We start from the raw sequence: 20,159 nt of genomic DNA on the forward strand, positions 1-20,159 counted from the left end.
TTTACTCATTAAGGCTCTTGCCAAGTGAAGAGATATCTAGGAGTGAGTCTGGTCTGGGGCTCCCTGGGTTCATTACACAACTGTGCGTAATTACATAAAGCACTTCATCAGAGGGAGGGGAGAGGAGGGGAGGGAGGGGTGTGCTGCTGCATGCGGCTGTGAAAGCAGGGCTGGACTGGCCATCTGGCATACCGGGCATTTCCCGGTGGGCCCAGCACCCTCGTGGGCCCCTATTTTCATAAATGCAAAGAATTTTTTTTTTTACATTTCTGAAAATAGGGGCCCACGAGGGTGCAGGTCCCACCGGTGAGTCAGTTCTACACTGCTAATTATGAGGGGCCCCTTTAAGCCAAAAGTGCCAGGGCCATATTTCTCCCCCAGACCAGCCCTGTGTGGAAGGATGGGTGTTTTCCTCCCACTACTCTACACTGCACTGCACTGCACAGTCTCACTGAATAGTCTCGTTGCTGCAATCCGGAACTCCTGTTGCAATGTGGAATACTGATTTTTTTATTCAGATTTTGATTTCGATGTGGACAAAGATTCCGCGATATGGAATGTGGACATTCCATTCAGATATTCAGATTGTGGGCAAAGATTCTGCCATTTGGAATGTGTGGACAACAATTCAGATGTTTAAAGATTCAGATATTTAGAAGGTGGGCAAAAACTTTGTCATTTACACTGTGAGACAAAGGCTGGAATCATCAACAGCCTTCAAAGAATTCTGAAAATGTGACCTACATTACGTGATCTCGCCGAAATCGCCTTTAACACAAGGTCATGGGCTGTGTGTCTGTGTGCATGCATGCGTGCATGCATGCATGTGTGTGTATGTGTGTGCATGCGCGTGTGTGTTTGCGTGCATATACAGTATGTGTGTATATATGTCTGTGTGCATGTGCGTGGTGGTTGCGGGTGTGTGGGGTGGTGGTGGAGGGTCAATGTTAACGAGACCGACTGGGGGAAAGAGGGTCACCCATTTTTTTTCAGTCACCAAGCAACAGCAAGCCATTAGAGTTCATGAAGAGCAGAGCAGCATCGTAACCCTTCCTGAGTGTGGGAGCGGTGTGCCTTGGCAGAGCAGCGCAGCACTGTTCTGTTCTGTTTGGCCAGTGGACAGTGGTGGACATCAGTGACAAATGCATAACAGGCCAACTGGACAGCACAGTGCGAGTGAGCAGCAACCCTGTCAATGAAGATGCATATTTGTGTGCATGTGTGCGTGCATGCATGTGTGTGATGGGTATGGGGCTAGGGATAGGGGATGGAGGCAGGGATGGGATGGGGATATGGCCGGCTCGAGATTATTGTGAAACACTCTGGGCTGGATAACACTGTGGGCCGGATAACACTCTGGGCTGGTTAACACTCTGGGCCTGATAACACTCTGGGCCTGATAACACTCTGGGCCAGATAACACTCTGGGCTGGATAACACTCTGGGCTGGATAACACTGTGGGCCGGATAATAACACTCTGGGCCAGATAACACTCTGGGCTGGATAACACTCTGGGCTGGATAACACTCTGGGCTGGATAACACTGTGGGCCGGATAATAACACTCTGGGCCAGATAACACTCTGGGCTGGATAACACTCTGGGCTGGATAACACTGTGGGCCGGATAATAACACTCTGGGCCTGATAACACTCTGAGCTGGATAACACTCTGGGCTGGTTAACACTCTGGGCTGGATAACACTCTGGGCTGGTTAACACTCTGGGCTGGTTAACACTCTGGGCTGCATTGCTCTGTGGTCTCGGCTGCAAACAAACATTCCCGGAAAACAAACAGCTCTTGTGACCAACTGATGGGACACTGAGTAGCCATTCAACTGCTCTCTCTCTCTCTCTCTCTCTCTCTCTCTCTCTCTCTCTCTCTCTCTCTCTCTCTCTCTCTCTCCTCTCTCTCTCTCTCTCTCTACATCTGTGCTGTGTGTGTCTCTCTCTTTCTGGCTCTCCTTCTCTTTCGCTATCTCTTCCTCTCGGTTTGTCGCTCTGTCTTAACTATATTATATAGAATATATTATCACTGATACTTGAGAAAGCGGCTAAAACACGTCTCTGCAATAAACTGCCAATTCTGTTGAAAATAAACTACATTTTCATGAACAAAATGAATCCAGGTAAAGACACAGGGGTCTGTTACATAAATGCACAGTCGTTTGAAATATTTAAGTGTAATTTTATTACTTTTCATGGCTATAAACCTGCCCACACCCTGTAAAAACAGCTGTCCCAAGGACAGACATCATCATTTCAATTGACATAAAATGTAAAAATCACTGATATTATTGAATAATATCACCATGATGTGAAAGTCCATATTGAAGTGGTTCTGCAGATATGCACATAGTGCGTGTAAAGCAATATTTACTACTATTTTCTGATTGCTCAAAGTGTGTCCAGCATATTAGTCACCACCGTCAGATTTTTTTTAAAAGACAATAAAATCAGGTATGCGCAAGGTCATTGTCATTACTTAGGACCCCTTTTCAAACCTTTAGATCTACTGAGTACTTCACCATCACTGAAGCTCTTGTAAGTTTACTAATTTCTCCCCAATTTGATCATTTGTTTGGACACTGGTACTGTCCCAACCATAAACTGTCAACACCGTCGGGGGTTTTAATAGTATTATTGTTACATTAATGTTATATATACTACATATATACTTTTTCAGAAGCGTCAAGAAGCCCCTAAGAAACAGAGCGAAAACGAAGTGGCTAATGTGAACATTCAAAAAATGCACAATATGTAAAAGAGTGTTTTTTTGTCTCACACCGTCAGATGTCACCACTGTCGGATTTTGTTCCGCTCATCATCTTATTCCATATTTTACTAAATTGTGCTGGTTAATGAAACATTACCAGACATGTTAGTAATAATTGTGACCCAAACTTACACTCCAGCCTCCACTGAGGTGCATTTGGAGGGTTTTTTGTCACAAAACCTGACGGTGGTGACATCTGATGTAGTTCACAAAAAAGCATGTGTTTTATCTACAATTACGTTGAATTGTAAAAGTAATTCACTTAAATACAGTAAACTTATTTTTTTACTTCTAATTCTGTCTGACGCTGGTGACAAAACCAAGAAAGAGCCCATTTTATGAAAAATGTAAAACATGGGGAGCTTGGCCAATACATTCACTGCACAGCCAAGACGTTCATCTATGATAATACACCTCTATATTTTGAATTTGAACAACTTTAAACCTGTTTATGCCACATTTTCAATAATCTAGGCCTACTTCCTAGAGTATCTAACAAATGAAGAAAAAACACATGCACAAACATACTGTGCACACACAAAAATAAAGTGTTTATGCTAGATGTCATTGACTTGAGAGGGCTATTTATTTTGCTTAATGTAGGTAATAATTAGGTCACTTTCACCACCTTCAGATTACTGTCACCACCGTCAGTTCTTAAGTCACCACCGTAAGAAGGAGTTTTGGACATTTTAAATGAATGTGCTTACAAAATTTTCCTTTGTAGTTGTTGAATTATCAAAGTAATAGCAAATTTAAGCCTACACGAATATTTGTGAAATTAAAAAAAATTGTTTGATCTATTTAGCCATTAAGTAAGCATTGTCTGACAGCACATATTTTTAAATTAGAACACATGAAGCAGTATTAAAATAGAATGAAAGTGAATTTTCAACATTTAAAGGCGTATGTGTGAACCAAAAAACACACACAATCACTTAAAAACTCCAGATACATATGCAACCAAATCAATACACTTTTTATTGCTTTTAATTGTGTCTGACGGTGTTGACAAAAAACAAGGTATGATCGGAGAAAACCTGATTTCTGAAAAAAAACATTAAAATGGGGAGATTGGCCTTGTGCATTTCTGAAAAGCCAAGACCTTTGTCTACGAGGATATACCATATTATTTTGTAATTCACTTCGTTTTTTTCTTTCAAGATTACAACCTGTTTTAGCCACTTTCTCAAGAATCAGTGATATATATTTCTCCTTTATTTTATACAAGGGTAGTCACATTGATGCAGTTGCCTCTTTTCTTAGTGGGTATGTGTGTGAGTGTGAGTGTGTGTGTGTGTGTGTGTGTGTGTGTGTGTGTGTGTGTGTGTGTGTGTGTGTGTGTGTGTGTGTGCGCATGTCCCTCTCTCTCTCTCTCTCTCTCTCTCTCTCTCTCTCTCTCTCTCTCTCTCTCTCTCTCTCTCTCTCTCTCTCTGTCAGTGATAGCACTCACAGTCCACTCTCCCGAGTCACGTGTACTACAGGAGACCATGCAAGCCCTCCAGGGAATATAGGACTGTCCTCACAAGGGCCACACAGTCATGACAGCACACAGTACCTCTCCCAGTATCCCTCTCTCTCTCACACACACACACACACACACACACACACACACACACACACACACACACACACACACACACACACACACACACACACACACACACACACACACACACACACACACACACACACACACACACACACACACACACACAGACACTTATCTCTTAACAATTGCAGCATTCACCATGGCAACCCAAGCTCTGTTCCAGAATAGCAACTACACAGAGGCATGTGCGCACATTCTTCTGACAGGAACACGGATTCATTTTTTTCATGTTGGCTATACATAGGACCCACAGCACAAACACACAAAAACACTACACACACACACACACGCATGCGTGCACACACACACACGCACACGCACGCACGGTGCACAAACACACACACACACACACACACACACACACACACACACACACACACACACACACACACACACACACACACACACACACACACACACACACACACACACACACACAGAAGAACAGAGCTGCCAAATCTACAGTACACTCAGTACACAGTACATTTCATTAATTAGTTTGATTACTTTGTTTCCAATGATTGGACCACAGAGCTGGAGGGATAGAGATGATTTCAAAGGACCAGTTCTGCCAATTTCAATATGTTGTTGTATTGCTCACGCTAGCCTTGACTTGTCAGTACCCGTTGATGCTGCATCTTTCAGCTCAGCCCTTTCCGAGATCTGAGCTATTCTAAGGGGGCAAGATTTTGTTTACATTTAAAACATACTTAACATAGGCCTACTCCAAATATTTTCCCAAAAGGTATCACTGTTTGCTAGTCTGCTGATGTTGCATAACCTATTGGATGTTATTGGGAATAAATCAAGATTTAAAAAAAAAAATGTAAACCACAGAATGTATAACCATGTTAGTATAATGCAATATATGATGTAAACAAACACCTGCCCCCATTACAATAACCAGGATCTCGGAAAAGGTTGAAGAAAAAAAAAATCTCAGGTACTGACAAGTCCAGGGTAGGCCTACTGGGAGCATTACAACTGCATGTTGAAATTGGCTGAACTTATCCTTTAAAACCCCTTAGCGCAGCACTATGGCTCTCTGTAATGTCATAGCAATGTTGTTATGAGTTAAGCATTATCAGCAAGTGAATAGGGTCGCCGGCGACCCCAGCAGTAGTAAGAGGCTACGGGAACTAGACCCATATGTAGTCAGAGTGAGGCATAGCTTGATTTCAGGCCAGATACTAAGTAGAGGGAAATCCTGACCCTGAGCCTTTAACACATCTTGAAATCAGAAAAACCTTATGACCAAGTGCTCTCAAAGTAGACTAAATGTTGTTCTTGCAAACATTTTCTGCCAAGCCTAACATAAGGCACTGAACCTGAATAAAACGATGTATAGGCCATAGGGCTGTAACGATGCACTCAACTCACGATTCGGTTCGTATGACAATCTTTGGCCTACGGTTCGATACACCCCGCGATTTCTCAGTTGCCAACATAATAAAATGAAATAGTAGTTTCTAGGTAGAATAGGTTACAATAGGCTACTAATAATTTGCAAAATTTAATGATGATTTGAAGCTTGGAAACACTATAACTTCATGTTATGTGATTGTTTTCTTGACTGATTGGTAACAAAACTTTGAAAGGGCATGTCACGATACAGCTTCCTTCTATTGCGATACAGTATCGAGACTCCTGTGTATCATGATTTCTCGGTTCGATACAATACAATTACAGCCCTAATAGGACATGAAGTACTGAGTCTGTTTAGGGCAGGGGAAGGCAATTATTTAGGCCCAAGGGCCACAATGGTTTGGAATATTGACTGAAGGGCAGGATATCACTAGCCAGGCCGTGCCCTCCTAGTGACGCAACAGCTTCAGCGTTGCTACCAGTCAGGTCAGGAGTCAATGCAAGTACTTTCTGGGTTCCCGCAAATACGGGAATTCCTCCCACTTTGTTGGAAGCAAACAATCATTAGCAAACCAAGGGAGGCCATTTGGGAAATGCTGTTTGGGAAATGATAATTGTTATGATCTTGGTCAGACCAAGTCTCGAAGAGATTTGAAAGTCGATGATAATCAGGCTAGGATATCACAGGTACCTTGACGGTGTTAATAATAAACAATGATGTGTGCTAGCAATATTTTGTTGACTATGTCTGTCCTGCACATTAAATTGAAATCTATTTAGATGGATACAGTGTCAGTCCTGTGAATGTCTATGTCCTTCATGATATAGAGAGAGAAACGTAATTTCAATTTCCTTGTATGACCTGTGCATATGAAGAAACTGACGATAAAAGCTGACTTGACTTGATTTGACTTGACAGCAGCCTATGTACTGTACTTGGTACAGAGTATCACTTTGGATTCAAAGGTTTTTCTTGTAAAGGCTCTGCGGGCCATATGAAATGTCACAGAGGGCCGCATGAGGCCCCCGGGCCTGATTTTGCCCATGTCTGATTTAGGGCGTGTTACAGTGCTGGGACAACTCCCTCATTCAAAGAGGCAACTAGCATGATCATCAGAATAGCAGAGGTGGTTACACTTTACTTGACGTGTCAATGCATAACACATTCATAGCAGCGGCTATACACTTTGCATGAAGGGTTCATGACTGTTTCGTAAGACATTCATACCAAACCTGTCATGAAAATGGAAGATAAAAGGACAGCAACTTGTCAAAATAAAAGTTTAACAATAAAACAGCATTGCTATTTTTGTTCTGCTTAGTTTAAATTTTATTTTGACAATAGCTGTCCTTCCATCCCCAAGGTTCATGAAAGGTTTGATATGAATGGGTCATGAAACAATTATGCTTCTCTATGAATGCTTCGTACAGACTTTATAGCAGTTGCTATATGCAGGAACACATCAAGTAAAGTGTTACCGCAGAGGTTATTGATTCATTTCATTTCACATGTTATTGTCAGCAACCCCCCACCCCCCAGTTAAACGAATGCACTAAATGTCTAAATATTTTTCCTGATGTATCTCATATGCACACTGCACGCTTGTCACGTTGAAAATGAAATAAAAGCTGTTCATGAACAAATAACAAATAATTTCATGTTCCATATACAAGTATCATTGAAGATAGAGAATATTATCTATTTGTCTTAAAAATGTAAAATACTCCTACACAGAAATCATAGGGTAACTATGTTTATGTTTTTATGTTTGAGATTTTTCATAATATTTGTCAGTATAGCTTATTTTCCATACTGACGTTGTATGGTCTGTGTTAGCATTGGCGTCACAGATCATCTACCATAAAACACAAACTGACAAGTGAGCCTTGGATGGGCGAAACACTCGGGCTTCATGCAGGCAACCCTCCCTAAACATTGGCCCAACAAACAACAACCACATTTGTGTGGCGTCACGGTGATAGTAGTATACTAAGAGGTTACAGCAGCGATTCCTGGCACTCTTTGCTTTGCCTGGTGGCAGGGAAGCCGACAGGGGGAACAAAGGGGTCAGTTTTTTGGGCTGAGGGAGAAGGGGGCCCAGAATCAGGTGCTAATTATATTGTATGTAGTATATTGGGTTGGGTAGGGGGGGCTTTCAGATTACCTTGTCCAGCGCCCGGCCAAGGCTGTCAGCGACCTGCCAGTGCCATTCCACACAGGCTATGGGACAAGGCCCCCATCATGCATTGTCAAGCTAGGCTTGTTGACAATCACACGCAGAGGCTACTTATGATGGGGGTTGGAATGAGGACATACAAGTGGAAATGAGGCTACCACTGCAATGACAACACTCTGAATGTCAGGCACACTAGAGTACAATGGAGATCATCCCCGCTAGTGATGTACTGTATGGTACACGATCTATAGTACAGCAACACTGTTTATGAGGTTTCTATTATTTGGAATCCATATGCAAAGGGTAACATGTCATGAAAACATGAGTGATTAGGGCTGTAACGATATTGTATCGAATCAAGAAATCGCGATTGGCAAAGTCACGATACTGTATCATGGTGCAAGAAGTCAGTATCATGGTACACGCTTTCAAAGTTGCCCTGCAAGTCAAGAAAACAACCACATGATATGATGGCCTGAAATCATTATCATTTTTTTTTCTTTTTTAAATCATTAGTCGCTTCTTGTAATCTATTCTACCAATAAACTACTACAGTATTTTATCTAAATAAATACTCATCGATATTAACTTCAACTGTTTCTAAGAGTTATTCCTACAGTGTCAACTACCTCGTGAATTTCAAGACCCAAATGCAGTGAATGAAAGACATCGCTAAAGCCTCAAAAATATATTTGTAAGTGCTGATATCATCTGGGTATGCAGAACACCAATTCACAAGTGAAATTAAATGATGACAGCATTCGTCTAGTAGCATGTAATTGCAGTGTAATTTTTAAAGCATTTCTGAGTACCAACATGGTCTCCAGTACACCACCACAGAGGGTTCTTTCACCATAAGTGAAAACATTGTTAAGCATTTCTGAGAGCTAATATTACTTTGTGTGTAGTTCACCCATTCACAAGCAAAACCCATGTTACGTAACAAAACCAAGCACAACAACATCAGTGGTTTTACCTCAAGTCCCGCATCCGTGATGGTCGACCTCTTCAGACTAACAGACTTGACCCCCTTCTTGGACAGCGGGTAGTTGTCGATGAACTCGCAAATGTCCAGGTCCGACACCCCCACCAGGCAGAAGGACTGGAAGCCCCTGAGGGCGAAGGCCTGCAGGCTGACAAACTCCTTCTCGCCGTTGGGCAGCAAGGTGTACAGTTCCTTGGCGTGCAGGATGGGCGTCACCCCTTCCCAGAACTTGGGCTGGTACAGCACGCGGCGCCACGTCTTGCAGACCTGCGCCAGCACGCACTTCTCGGCCGTGGTGAAGTACCACAGCAGCCGGTTCAGCACCTTCTCGTCCAGCACCAGCTGTTGCCTCTCCACCATCATCAGGGCGCTACCGATGTCCATGCCAGGCCCGGCGGTGGTGGTGGTGGTGGAGCCGGGGGGCTTGGGGAACTGGCGCAGGGGGGGCTTCATGGCGGTCAGGGGGCTGGTGTCGAGGTCGGGCCCCAGCAGGGAGGCGGCGGTGGGCAGGGGGTCCAGGTGGTGGTAGGGCAGGCTGGCGGGCGGCGGCAGGATGGTGGTGGGCACGGAGGTGGGCACGGACTGGCACAGGCGGTTCTTGGCGGCGGGGGTGCCCTTGGTGATGCTGGCGGAGCCGAGGCCGTTGGGCTGGGGGGGCAGCTTGACCATGCCGTTACGAGTCACACAAGGGGACTTGAGGTCGCTGGGAGTGGACATGTTCAGCATTCGGAACCTGCGAGCGGTGACAGGGGACAACGGGAGATGACACGGACCATTAGGACAGATTACATTTACAGTATTACAGCTACACCAGTATATTTACAGGGCAATCATGGGTAAGCGCTTAGGGTGTCATAAATGCAATTTCCTTGTGTGCACAGTGTGCACTTGTGCGCTGTGAAGAGCTGAGTCACAATGACAATGGGAGTTTGGAGTTTCCCAGTTGGGCTTTCACTTCACATCAGAGTTAGTTATTTAATTAAGATAACAACAAATAATGACAAATGGGCATGTTCGTCAGAAGCAACCTGTCGGGATAGGGTGGGATGGGGCACAGAGCATTATGTAGTTTAGAGTGCATTATCATCTTAAATATCACACACACACACACACACACACACACACACACACACACACACACACACACACACACACACACACACACACACACACACACACACACACACGCGCAAGCACACACACACACACACACACACACACACACACACACACACACACACACACACACACACACACACACACACACATACACACATGCACACCTTTCATTCATTTATCTTTCGAGGAGACAAAACACAATCATTTTTACTCTATTATAGGCTTCAAACCTATGATGAGATGTAATAAAAGGAATCTTGAATGTTGAATCTTGAATATTACATGGACCTATATCAAAACAAGAGACCAACCAGTGGACATCCAGCATGCAGGACCTGCAGGGGTTGTGGGAGGTCAGGTCTCAGACCTTTACAGGTTAGAGCAGGGTTTCCCAAACTGTGGTGCGTGCACCCCTGGGGGTGCGCGGCCTGCCATAAGGGGGTGTGCGAGCTAAATAGAGCAATGGTGGATACGGTATGTGAGTTTTCATTCAGCATTAATGAACATAAAGTAGTTGTATGGTGAATTGTATGCTGGAAGGGTTCATCTGAAGTGTAGTTTAACTCCCTGAAAAGAGGATTCCCCAAAACAACTGTGCATAATGTGCAGTGAATGCGCAGTGAATCGTACTTCTGTGGCCATTAGCACATCAAAATATTCGCTTAGGGGGTGCGCGAACCACACTGAATTGTATAAGGGGGTGCGCAGGGAAAAAAGTTTGGGAACCGCTGGGTTAGAGCGTTAGACTACAATATTATCACTGTGTTACAGTAAGAGGACAGCACATCACATGAGCATGTCTAGAATCAGGATCCTTTGTGGGATGGTTTGGGGTGGTGGTGGGTGTTAGGGGACGGCATGTGATACAGGGGTCCCCAACTTTTTGGGGTCTGAGGGCTTTTGGGGCTACTGAGGGCTACCCGAGGGCTACTGAGGGCTACCCGAGGGCTACTGAGGCTACCCGAGGGCTACTTGTTCATTCATATGATGTCTTGACATCATTCTGAAGTCACACTATGATTGCATGATAATTTGCGTATAGGTTATAAAGATATTTTATCATATTCAGATGAAGAAAAACATTAACTGTGACTAAATTCTTGTAATCGTCACTATTTATTAACATCCCTGGTGGGCACCTCAGAAGCTCCTGGAGGGCTACCTGGCGCCCGCGGGCACCACGTTAGTGACGCCAGTGATAGTAGGATATATATAATTGCTATTAGTTAGTACCATTAGTTGTTGGTGGGTTGGGGTTCGCAGAGTATAATGTGAGATTATGTCAGTATTGCTTACATTAGCTTAACCCCTTAAGACACGGCATTATAAATTAGCTGTTACCAGAATGGCAATGACCAAGTCGTAATGTATTACTAAAGGCCCCGTGCACTGTCATAGTAGTGTAGTACTATAGTAGTTAACTTTCAATGTCTATTACAGCGTGCCTCAGGAGGTACGGCGTGCATTAAGGGGCTACTAAATAATTGCAGTCGTGGCTTAATGATTAGTGGGGTGGTCTTAAGATCAGAAGGTTGCCAGCGTGAATCCCACCCTTGCCTCTCCCTACACCTCCATATGTGACTGAAAAGCCCTTGAGCAAGGTACCTAACCACATGGGCGCAGATAGCTTTTAAAAACTGGGGGGGACATTTTCACAACCAACCGTCCGGGGGGGATTATTATTGTACACTGAATATCAGATTTTTTTTTATTGTTAGTGGCATATTCATCTTTCGCTAAATAATTTTATTTGCTTTTGTAGATCTACTACATTAACTATTTTAAATCTTGATACATAATATTTTTAACAAATGTTTAAACCGCTCCAGCTTTACAGATTCTACTGAGAATGTGCACTAGTCTCCCTCCCACCAAGACTCACCCGCCCCTGCGCGCGCTTCTAAACACACCTCTCCCATCCCATCAGCAAGTGCTACAGTACTTTCCCAACCAATTCAACCTTTAAACAGGACAACTGTGTCAACAAATTTCACATTGTACTACTAATGTAGGCCTACAGCAGGCTATGCAACAGTGTGTGATTTAGTACTGTAAACATTTTAAGACGACCAGTCTCGCGGTGGTAGTAATGTACATATAAAACACAACTTCAATCCAGGCGCGGTTTTGGGGCGTGTGATATTGGGGTCTCCCCCAGATTAGACATTTTTGATAAAAGCGGCGCATTTAAATGGTGATCTTGAGCTCTTAAGACAACCTCCTTGCTACTAGTTCTACTCAGTCATTTTTCTACCACGCTGCGTTTCAATTGCATCTACACTCCACCGCTATACAAGCCACACGTTTGCGTTGTAGTACCGCTTAACAACAATTCACAGTAAATGCATCCAACAGATTAACACCACCGCAGTCATCATTCCAAAAAGGAGCTCCTTAAAAAAATTAATGAAGTCAGACGTTGACAGCATACAGACCAGGGACAGTGAACACGACAGCTACCTGCAATGGGCTAGCCTACTTGATTGACAGCTGTCATGGCATGGCCCAACAAAGATGTCTTTTCACTCGAAAACAGGCGACAAAGAGACCAAAAAGCCCTTCTGAACAATTAACATCAGCTAACATCAGCAACTAGGCTACAAACAGCGTCACAGCGGACATGAACCTATTATTGACCTTACCTTAAAAGTTGTCTTGACCGCAGTAGAACTATCCCAACTTTTAATCCATGCGTTTCCACCATCATCATTCACGTTCCACAGTTTTTGTAATCCACATCATAGCTAGCAAGAATGGGACTATCCTCGAGATTAACTTTAATTATAAAAGCAAGCAACTGGTCTGAGCCAAAAATGTAATGTAAATATGACGTCTGCTCTTCGCTCCACTTCCTTCATAAAGCCAGCTCTGTTCATGGCGCTTCAAATCTGGGACTTCAGTGGCTGTTAGCCAATCAAAAAATAGATTTATATATATGGTGTAATACCGTTTTTTTGCCACATATGAAAGTGAATGGTCCAGGGAGGCGCTATTTCACACATTGCAAAATGCAAAGGCAGAAATCAGATATTTTCTCCAAAAAGGTGAGGGGGACGGATCTAGGTGAATGAAAATCTGGGTACGTCATGTCCCCCCCGTCCCCCCCGCTATCTGCGCCCATGACCTAACCACATTGCTCCAGGAACTGTAACCAATACCCTGAAAATAACTGCAAGTTGCTTAGGATGAAAGTGTCAAAAGTGTGACCCTGCCGTGGCCAACCGGTAAGGCACTCGCCTACCATGCGGCTGACCCAGGTTCGATTCCCGGCCCAAGTTCTTTGCCGACCCCTCCCCATCTCTCTCCCAATTAGCTTCCTGTCCACCTCTCACACTGTCCTATCAAAAATAAAGCAAAAAAAGACCCAACAAAATGAAAGTGTCAAAATTGTTAAGCAATGTAATGTAAAAACTATAACAAAGCAACATGAACATATTTGGCAACTTGGCTGGAGATGAACAGTGTTCTGCAAGTTACTCAAAATGGCAACACATTGCTGATTACATGTTACTGTCTTCTCGTGATTCATGACTTTCTCACCTTCCATCCAGGAGGTGCTTTGGTAGCCTGATTATCATCGACTTTCAAATCTCTTCGATACTTGGTCTGACCAAGAGCATAACAATTAAAATATCCCAAACGCAATTTCCCAAATGGCCTCCCTTGGTTTGCTAATGATTGCTTGCTTCCCAAAAAAGTGGGAGGAGTTCCCGTATTTGCGGGAACGCAGAAAGTACTTGCATTGACTCTTGACCTGACTGGTAGCAACACTGAAGCTGTTGCGTCACTAGGAGGGAACGGCCTGGCTAGTGTTTTGGCAGCATGCAGAATAAAAACTAACAGGTTCAGAAATAGCTTCTTTCTGACCCACCACTGTGAACACCATTAAAATCCAAGTTACAGTACAATGCATTGTAACTTAAGTTACTTTGCATTGTAACTAAGTAAATATTTGCCCTGTTATGCCCTACATTACTTAGTTATAGCAAAAAGTAATGCATTACAGTAATTACTTACTTTTGTAATGTGCTACTCCCAAGAGGGGTGGGAAGAATGAATAGCTGGTGTGGAGGAGAGGAGAGGAGAGGAGAGGAGAGGAGAGGAGAGGAGAGGAGAGGAGAGGAGAGGAGAGGAGAAGAGAAGAGCGGAGAGGAGAGGAGAGGAGAGGAGAGGAGAGGAGAGGAGAGGAGAGGAGAGGAGAAGAGCGGAGAGGAGAGGAGAGGAGAGGAGAGGAGAGGAGAGGAGAGGAGAACAGAAGAGAGGAGAGGAGAGGAGAGGAAATGGGAGGAGATGAGAGGAAAGGGGAGGAGAGGAGAGGAGAACAAAAGAGAGGAGAGGAGAGGAGAGGAGAGGAGAGGAGAGGTGAGGTGAGGTGAGGTGAGGAGAGGAGAGGAGAGGAGAGGAGAGGAGGGGGGAGGAGAGGAGAGGAGAGGAGAAGAGAGGAGAGGAGAGGAGAGGAGAGGTGAGGTGAGGTGAGGAGAGGAGAGGAGAGGAGAGGAGAGGAGAGGTGAGGAGAGGAGAGGTGAGGTGAGGTGAGGAGAGGAGAGGAGAGGTGAGGTGAGGTGAGGAGCGGTGGTTTTGTAAGGATCACAGATGTACGCAATTGTCCACAAGCACGTCTTTAAGTAATGTAAGTAATTTGAAGTCGTTTTTTGTGTACTATTTCTTAGTTCTTAGAGTTACAGTACCTTCGGTATACTATGCACTCTGTGATTTAATGACACATAGCCTATGTGTAGTAGGCAGTGCTTGAAGTGGAAAAAAAGAAGTGCAGGAACCCTATTAGGCCTATATCACCCAAAAAGAAGTGAAGGAACCCTCGCCACTCGATGAAAATTAAGAGGTGGGGGGACTGAGTTCCCCTCCACTTCAAGCACTGGTAGTAGGCTATAACCTTCATGTCACTCCCTGATAACAACATCAGGAGCATGTGGGAGAGAGGGTGGGAGGTTGTCACAGAGACACACATACTATCGGGTCGGGTTCCAATACCCTCTGTAAAAAGACAACAAAACACTAACCCCCCACATTTGGGCTTGCATGCCCATGGGGAACCCGGTTCGAGTCCAGCCGGGTCCTGTCAAATAAAGGCATAAAAGCAACTATATATATATATATATATATATATATATATATATATATATATAAAAGACAACAAAACAAATGGGGGTATGGACACAATTAGGTGTCATTCTCATCCAACCAGGCCTAAGGAACGTTGCACTTTGTTTGTAAACAGCCTAAAGGTTCCCTTACTCGACATAATATGTAAACAACAGGATGGTTCAAGACAGCCACACTGTATTCTGGCAATATGTCCTTGTCACCTTAGAAATCTACTTTATAAAATCACAATTGCTTGCTTCATAGACCAATGAATAGGCTACTCAAGGCTACACACATCCTACATATCCACACATCCTCCTCCTCACAGGCTCAGGGTTCACAGTATATTTAACCACAACTGTCCTTAGTAGTAGGCCACCACAGAAAAGATCAAGTAATTGTAAAATGTTTAAAAACATCCTTCTTGCTGTTAGTGTTTGGTTTGCCTGTGGAACTATTAAAGATGCATATGCAGTTATGCAACTAACAGACTGTTAAAGGAGTTAGCTTACAAGGAACCGATTTGGACCAAAAGACAGCACCTGGAAAACTCTGAATAGGTTGGCTGTAATCAATAATGGACATATGCATGACTAATGAGTTAGATATCATTGCACTGAGATGTCAAATGTATCATTCTTGCTCTTGGCCTAACCTTTGCGTTATGGTGTGCACAGCGGAGCAGACAGTGCATTTTTCGTTTTTGTGCAAACATCTCACTTTAAGACTGTCCCTTACTCGATGTAGCCTACACTGAATCTAATGATGGCCAAGGATATAGCAAGCAAGGAAATTACATAATAGCGCAACAATGGCACTGATGTGAAGACGAAATAATTCACAGGGCAGCTGGGGATGGCATGTTGGGTTGAATAATAGCCAAACATTATACGCGAAAACGTTCATTCAGCCCTACATTATATAATGTCCATTCCAAATTACCCCGAATAAAACCGAGCCCATAACAGAACAACGGCTGATGAAAACACACATTGAACACAATAAAATGTATTCCAGCATCAAAGGGGAAGAGCGGTTTAGTCAAACGATGGATATTGTTACAAAAATAGATACAATGCAGCCTGATGGACTGCCCCCCTCAACGTTCGATACGAGGGTTCTGTGCAACAAAACCAGCAGTGATGCTGCTTCTTTGAAAATGACCAGAAACCATCTGATCATGTAAAAGCCATCATGTCGACTCGATGGGCGACAGAAGCGAAAATGCCAAACAGCTACGGGCGACAATACTACAATAAACGATGTGGGAATGGCACATATCATAGCCAGCACAGCACAACAGAGATGGAGGTGTATCCGCATAGCTGCTTACCTTTGACCAAACCCGACGCTTGTCGTGGAGGCGAGGCTAGCCTAGCCGATGCTCTCTCTATTCACTCGATAATACCATTTTATCTGCATCCACAAAAATCAGCTGAATGGTATCGGTATAAACGTCCGTTTTTATCTTGCAGGCTATTCGATGATCAGACGTCCGTATAGGCTAGAACACACACTAGCCTAGTTTATTGCGGAAAAAAAGAAATGCTTCATCGGTTTTACTGTAACCGCTGACAAAACGGATGCTTAGAAGCCGGTCCGTTTTGTAATTGCTCGCAGAGCATCCTAAACATAGATCGATGTGACATCACCAAGGCGCATAGCTCACCAGTACCAAACACTCATCTCTCTCACTTTCATTCATGTGTAGGCTACGCGGTGATGGGGGCTGCCTATTTTGGGGGTGCACCTACGCTCCCGCAACTGGGCGTCGAGGGTAGAAAGCATGGCATAGAGAGAACTGCACGGGTAGTGGTTAGTCCGACAGAACGTCATTTTCACCCAGATGCTCGTTTCCAGGTATCCACAGATTATTCTCACTTAATACAGTAACACTCCATATTTGGGCTTCCGTTCCAGCGGCCAATGACAATTCACACGTGTTTTTTTTCTCCTCCTCTGCTGTCTGTGTTCCCTTCTTCTCTCCCCGTTGTCTTACAGAAATATCACCCTCGCCAAAAACGCACTGTTGTGAGTGGTGAATTCACTGGTCTATGGTTATATCATATTCCTCAGTCTGAAAAGCGCATTATTGCACATCGGGAAAGCTACATTGTTCCCGGACAACAAGAAACCAAAAAATAGTGAACAAGAATTTGTGATTTCCATAGCTTAGCCTGGTCTGACATGTAGGTGAGTGTTGTGTAAGTCACATACGTCGCCAATAACAGCCCTGTTGTCTTTGCAGAACAGTCTAGGATACCATGCCCAAGAAGTAATAATGTAGGCCCTAGATATTGTTTGGACATAAGGTTATACCTGGCCTGGGCCGATGCCAGGTCCACCTTAAAAAACAGTGTGCAGGTGTGCGTGCTCTGTGCACCAAAGGCACTGCTGGTAAATGTCAATGAGACTGCTGCTCTCTCTATATCTCTCACTCTGTGTCTTTGTCTCTCTTTCTTTCTCTCTCACCCTCTCAGACTCAATTTCCTGAATAAACCCTCCCAACAGTCTATCACCACCGAACAAAACACTGCAAGCGAAGCAAGGAATTTTCCCTAGGAAAATAAAATAACAGGCAATGCTGCATGCTACACTATCACTATCATAGAGAGATAAACATGCCCAAGCAGATGAGCAACTACAAAAATACATATGGCTTCTTGTTTCACAATATACACAAAGCTAAATATGACACTGAGAAAGGCCTACAGACATGCTATACATAGATAAACAAGCATCCTACTTAGATAGATATAGACTGAGTGGGGGACACAGGATGAGAACAAACAAAAAAGAACTGAATGTACTAGATAAAATATTGTGCACTTTAGTAAGCAATAGGCCTACATGTAAGACTTTATTGCAAAATGTTAAACTGTATCTTCCCAAATGGCTAACACTGCTATTATAGGCCAACAAGCAACCAGACAGCTGTGGACATCTGCCTAGGCCTGTATGAGCATGTTTAGGGAGGACAGGAATAAAAATAGCACCAAGCAAAGGAGCAGCCAGCCCGGCAGGCCGCGCTCGAAATAAAAGCCAACACGGGAAACCATCTTAAATAGATTAATACATTAAAACATGATCGAGGCAACGAATATTACCCAGTAATAACTTCATAATAACCAGTTTCAAATAGGAGCACAGTGATGTTCACTTCATGATCAAACAAATGCAGTTCATATCGTCTTGGAACGCCTAATGGAAGCAGGTTTGTACATCTCAACATCACATTGGCATTGACATTGTTGCACATACATAGTGTCCAAGTGGGTATTAGTGTTGAAAGCACGGAAGGACAAAAAAAAAACCATGACAAAGTTACAAATATTACAAGTGTAAAATGACTCGCGATCCAAACACAAACATGTAAACAACAGATGAGTGGCCTGTTTTCCAGGCCACTCTGCATGTTGCTGACAACTAATGGGGTCAGCAGAGGCCTATTTCTGGTCTAGCCAACTCCAGCTCCCCCCTGTCGTTGTCTTCACACAAGATGCACCATCATCTAGCCCAGTGACTCAACAAAGATCAAACTCCTCCAACCCGCTATGGTGCTGTTCCCCTTGCTGAAGGAACTGCATGGCTGATCACGCTCCACACTCATTCACACACACACACACACACACACACACACACACACACACACACACACACACACACACACACACACACACACACACACACACACACACACACACACACACACACACACACACACACACACACACACACAGACAGGCAAGCATGCACGCACATTATGCAAACACACACACACACACACACACACACACACACACACACACACACACAAACACACGTGCACACACACACACACACACACACACACACGACACACACACGACACATGCACACACATGTATGGATGCAGACACACAAATAAGCACACACTCACACACACACACACACACACACACACACACACACACACACACACACACACACACACACACACACACACACACACACAAACACACAGGCATACGCGCACACACACACAAAGTTGAGACAGAGAGGTTGCCTTTTTGTTGTGGCTAGATCTTTTACTTCATTGCATTATTTATATAATTTATCTTTTAATTATTGTTAATTCATTTAAAGTTAAATGAATCAATTATTATACTTTCAGTGGGTAGTAGGATAATACTAAGGCCATTCTTTTATGTTTCACACACAATTACTGCACTCTGCCATTGTAGCATACTCCCTGCAACTTCAGCACCACGGAGAGCTGCTGAGAAGGAGTCCCACACAGACACACACACACACACACACACACACACACACACACACACACACACACACACACACACACACACACACACACACACACACACACACACACACACACACACACCACACACACACACACACCACATAACAAACTGTACAAGAAGGAGTAGGTAAGTAGAGGTAAGAAAGGAGGAAACCCACAGACATGGGACACAAGGTACAGGAAGTCAGGACAAGACAGATGTGCTCCAATCACACACACACACACACACACACACACACACACACACACACACACACACACACACACACACACACGCGTCAGCATAACAGTAAAAACAAAAAGAGGAACTCAGAGCAGCAGAGCAGACTGAACATGATCAATATTTAATTGTGACGCTTCAGATAGCAATAGCATGCCGTCATTCCCCAGTAGCACCAGTACAGCTGTGACTGCTTTAGTAATGCGATGATGCTAATATTTTTTTTATTTTATTTTTTAGTCATGGGGTGAGGCAAAAAAAAAGAAACTAGCAAAGAGAGCTCGGTCACAGTAGAGTTGAGAAGTGGAGGGGGGGGGGGCTGATATAGTAGATAAATAAATCGGTCTGACATGCAACAAGGTCTGAGTGTTCTTGACGAGGCAAATATGTGTTCGCCCGTGTCTGGCCGCGTCCTGATAGATATTGCTCTTCTCTGGACCGGAGCCAGGCAAACACCGGCATTGATCAAAGCCAATCTACTATATCCATCTGCTGCTATC

General features: G+C 43.9%; 1 protein-coding gene across 1 annotated transcript in view; it reads right to left on the minus strand.

The window, feature by feature from the left end:
* Positions 1 to 20,159, minus strand: part of fbxl16 (F-box and leucine-rich repeat protein 16) — a 58,808-nt gene that overhangs the window by 23,332 nt on the left and 15,317 nt on the right. Inside the window, exon 2 of the mRNA XM_063221400.1 lies at positions 8,906 to 9,647. Within this exon, the coding sequence (XP_063077470.1) occupies positions 8,906 to 9,640 (735 nt within the window). The 5' untranslated portion in view covers positions 9,641 to 9,647. The remainder of the gene's footprint in view (positions 1 to 8,905; positions 9,648 to 20,159) is intronic.

This window comes from Engraulis encrasicolus, chromosome 2 (assembly GCF_034702125.1).
Source record: "Engraulis encrasicolus isolate BLACKSEA-1 chromosome 2, IST_EnEncr_1.0, whole genome shotgun sequence".
Taxonomy (NCBI): domain Eukaryota; kingdom Metazoa; phylum Chordata; class Actinopteri; order Clupeiformes; family Engraulidae; genus Engraulis; species Engraulis encrasicolus.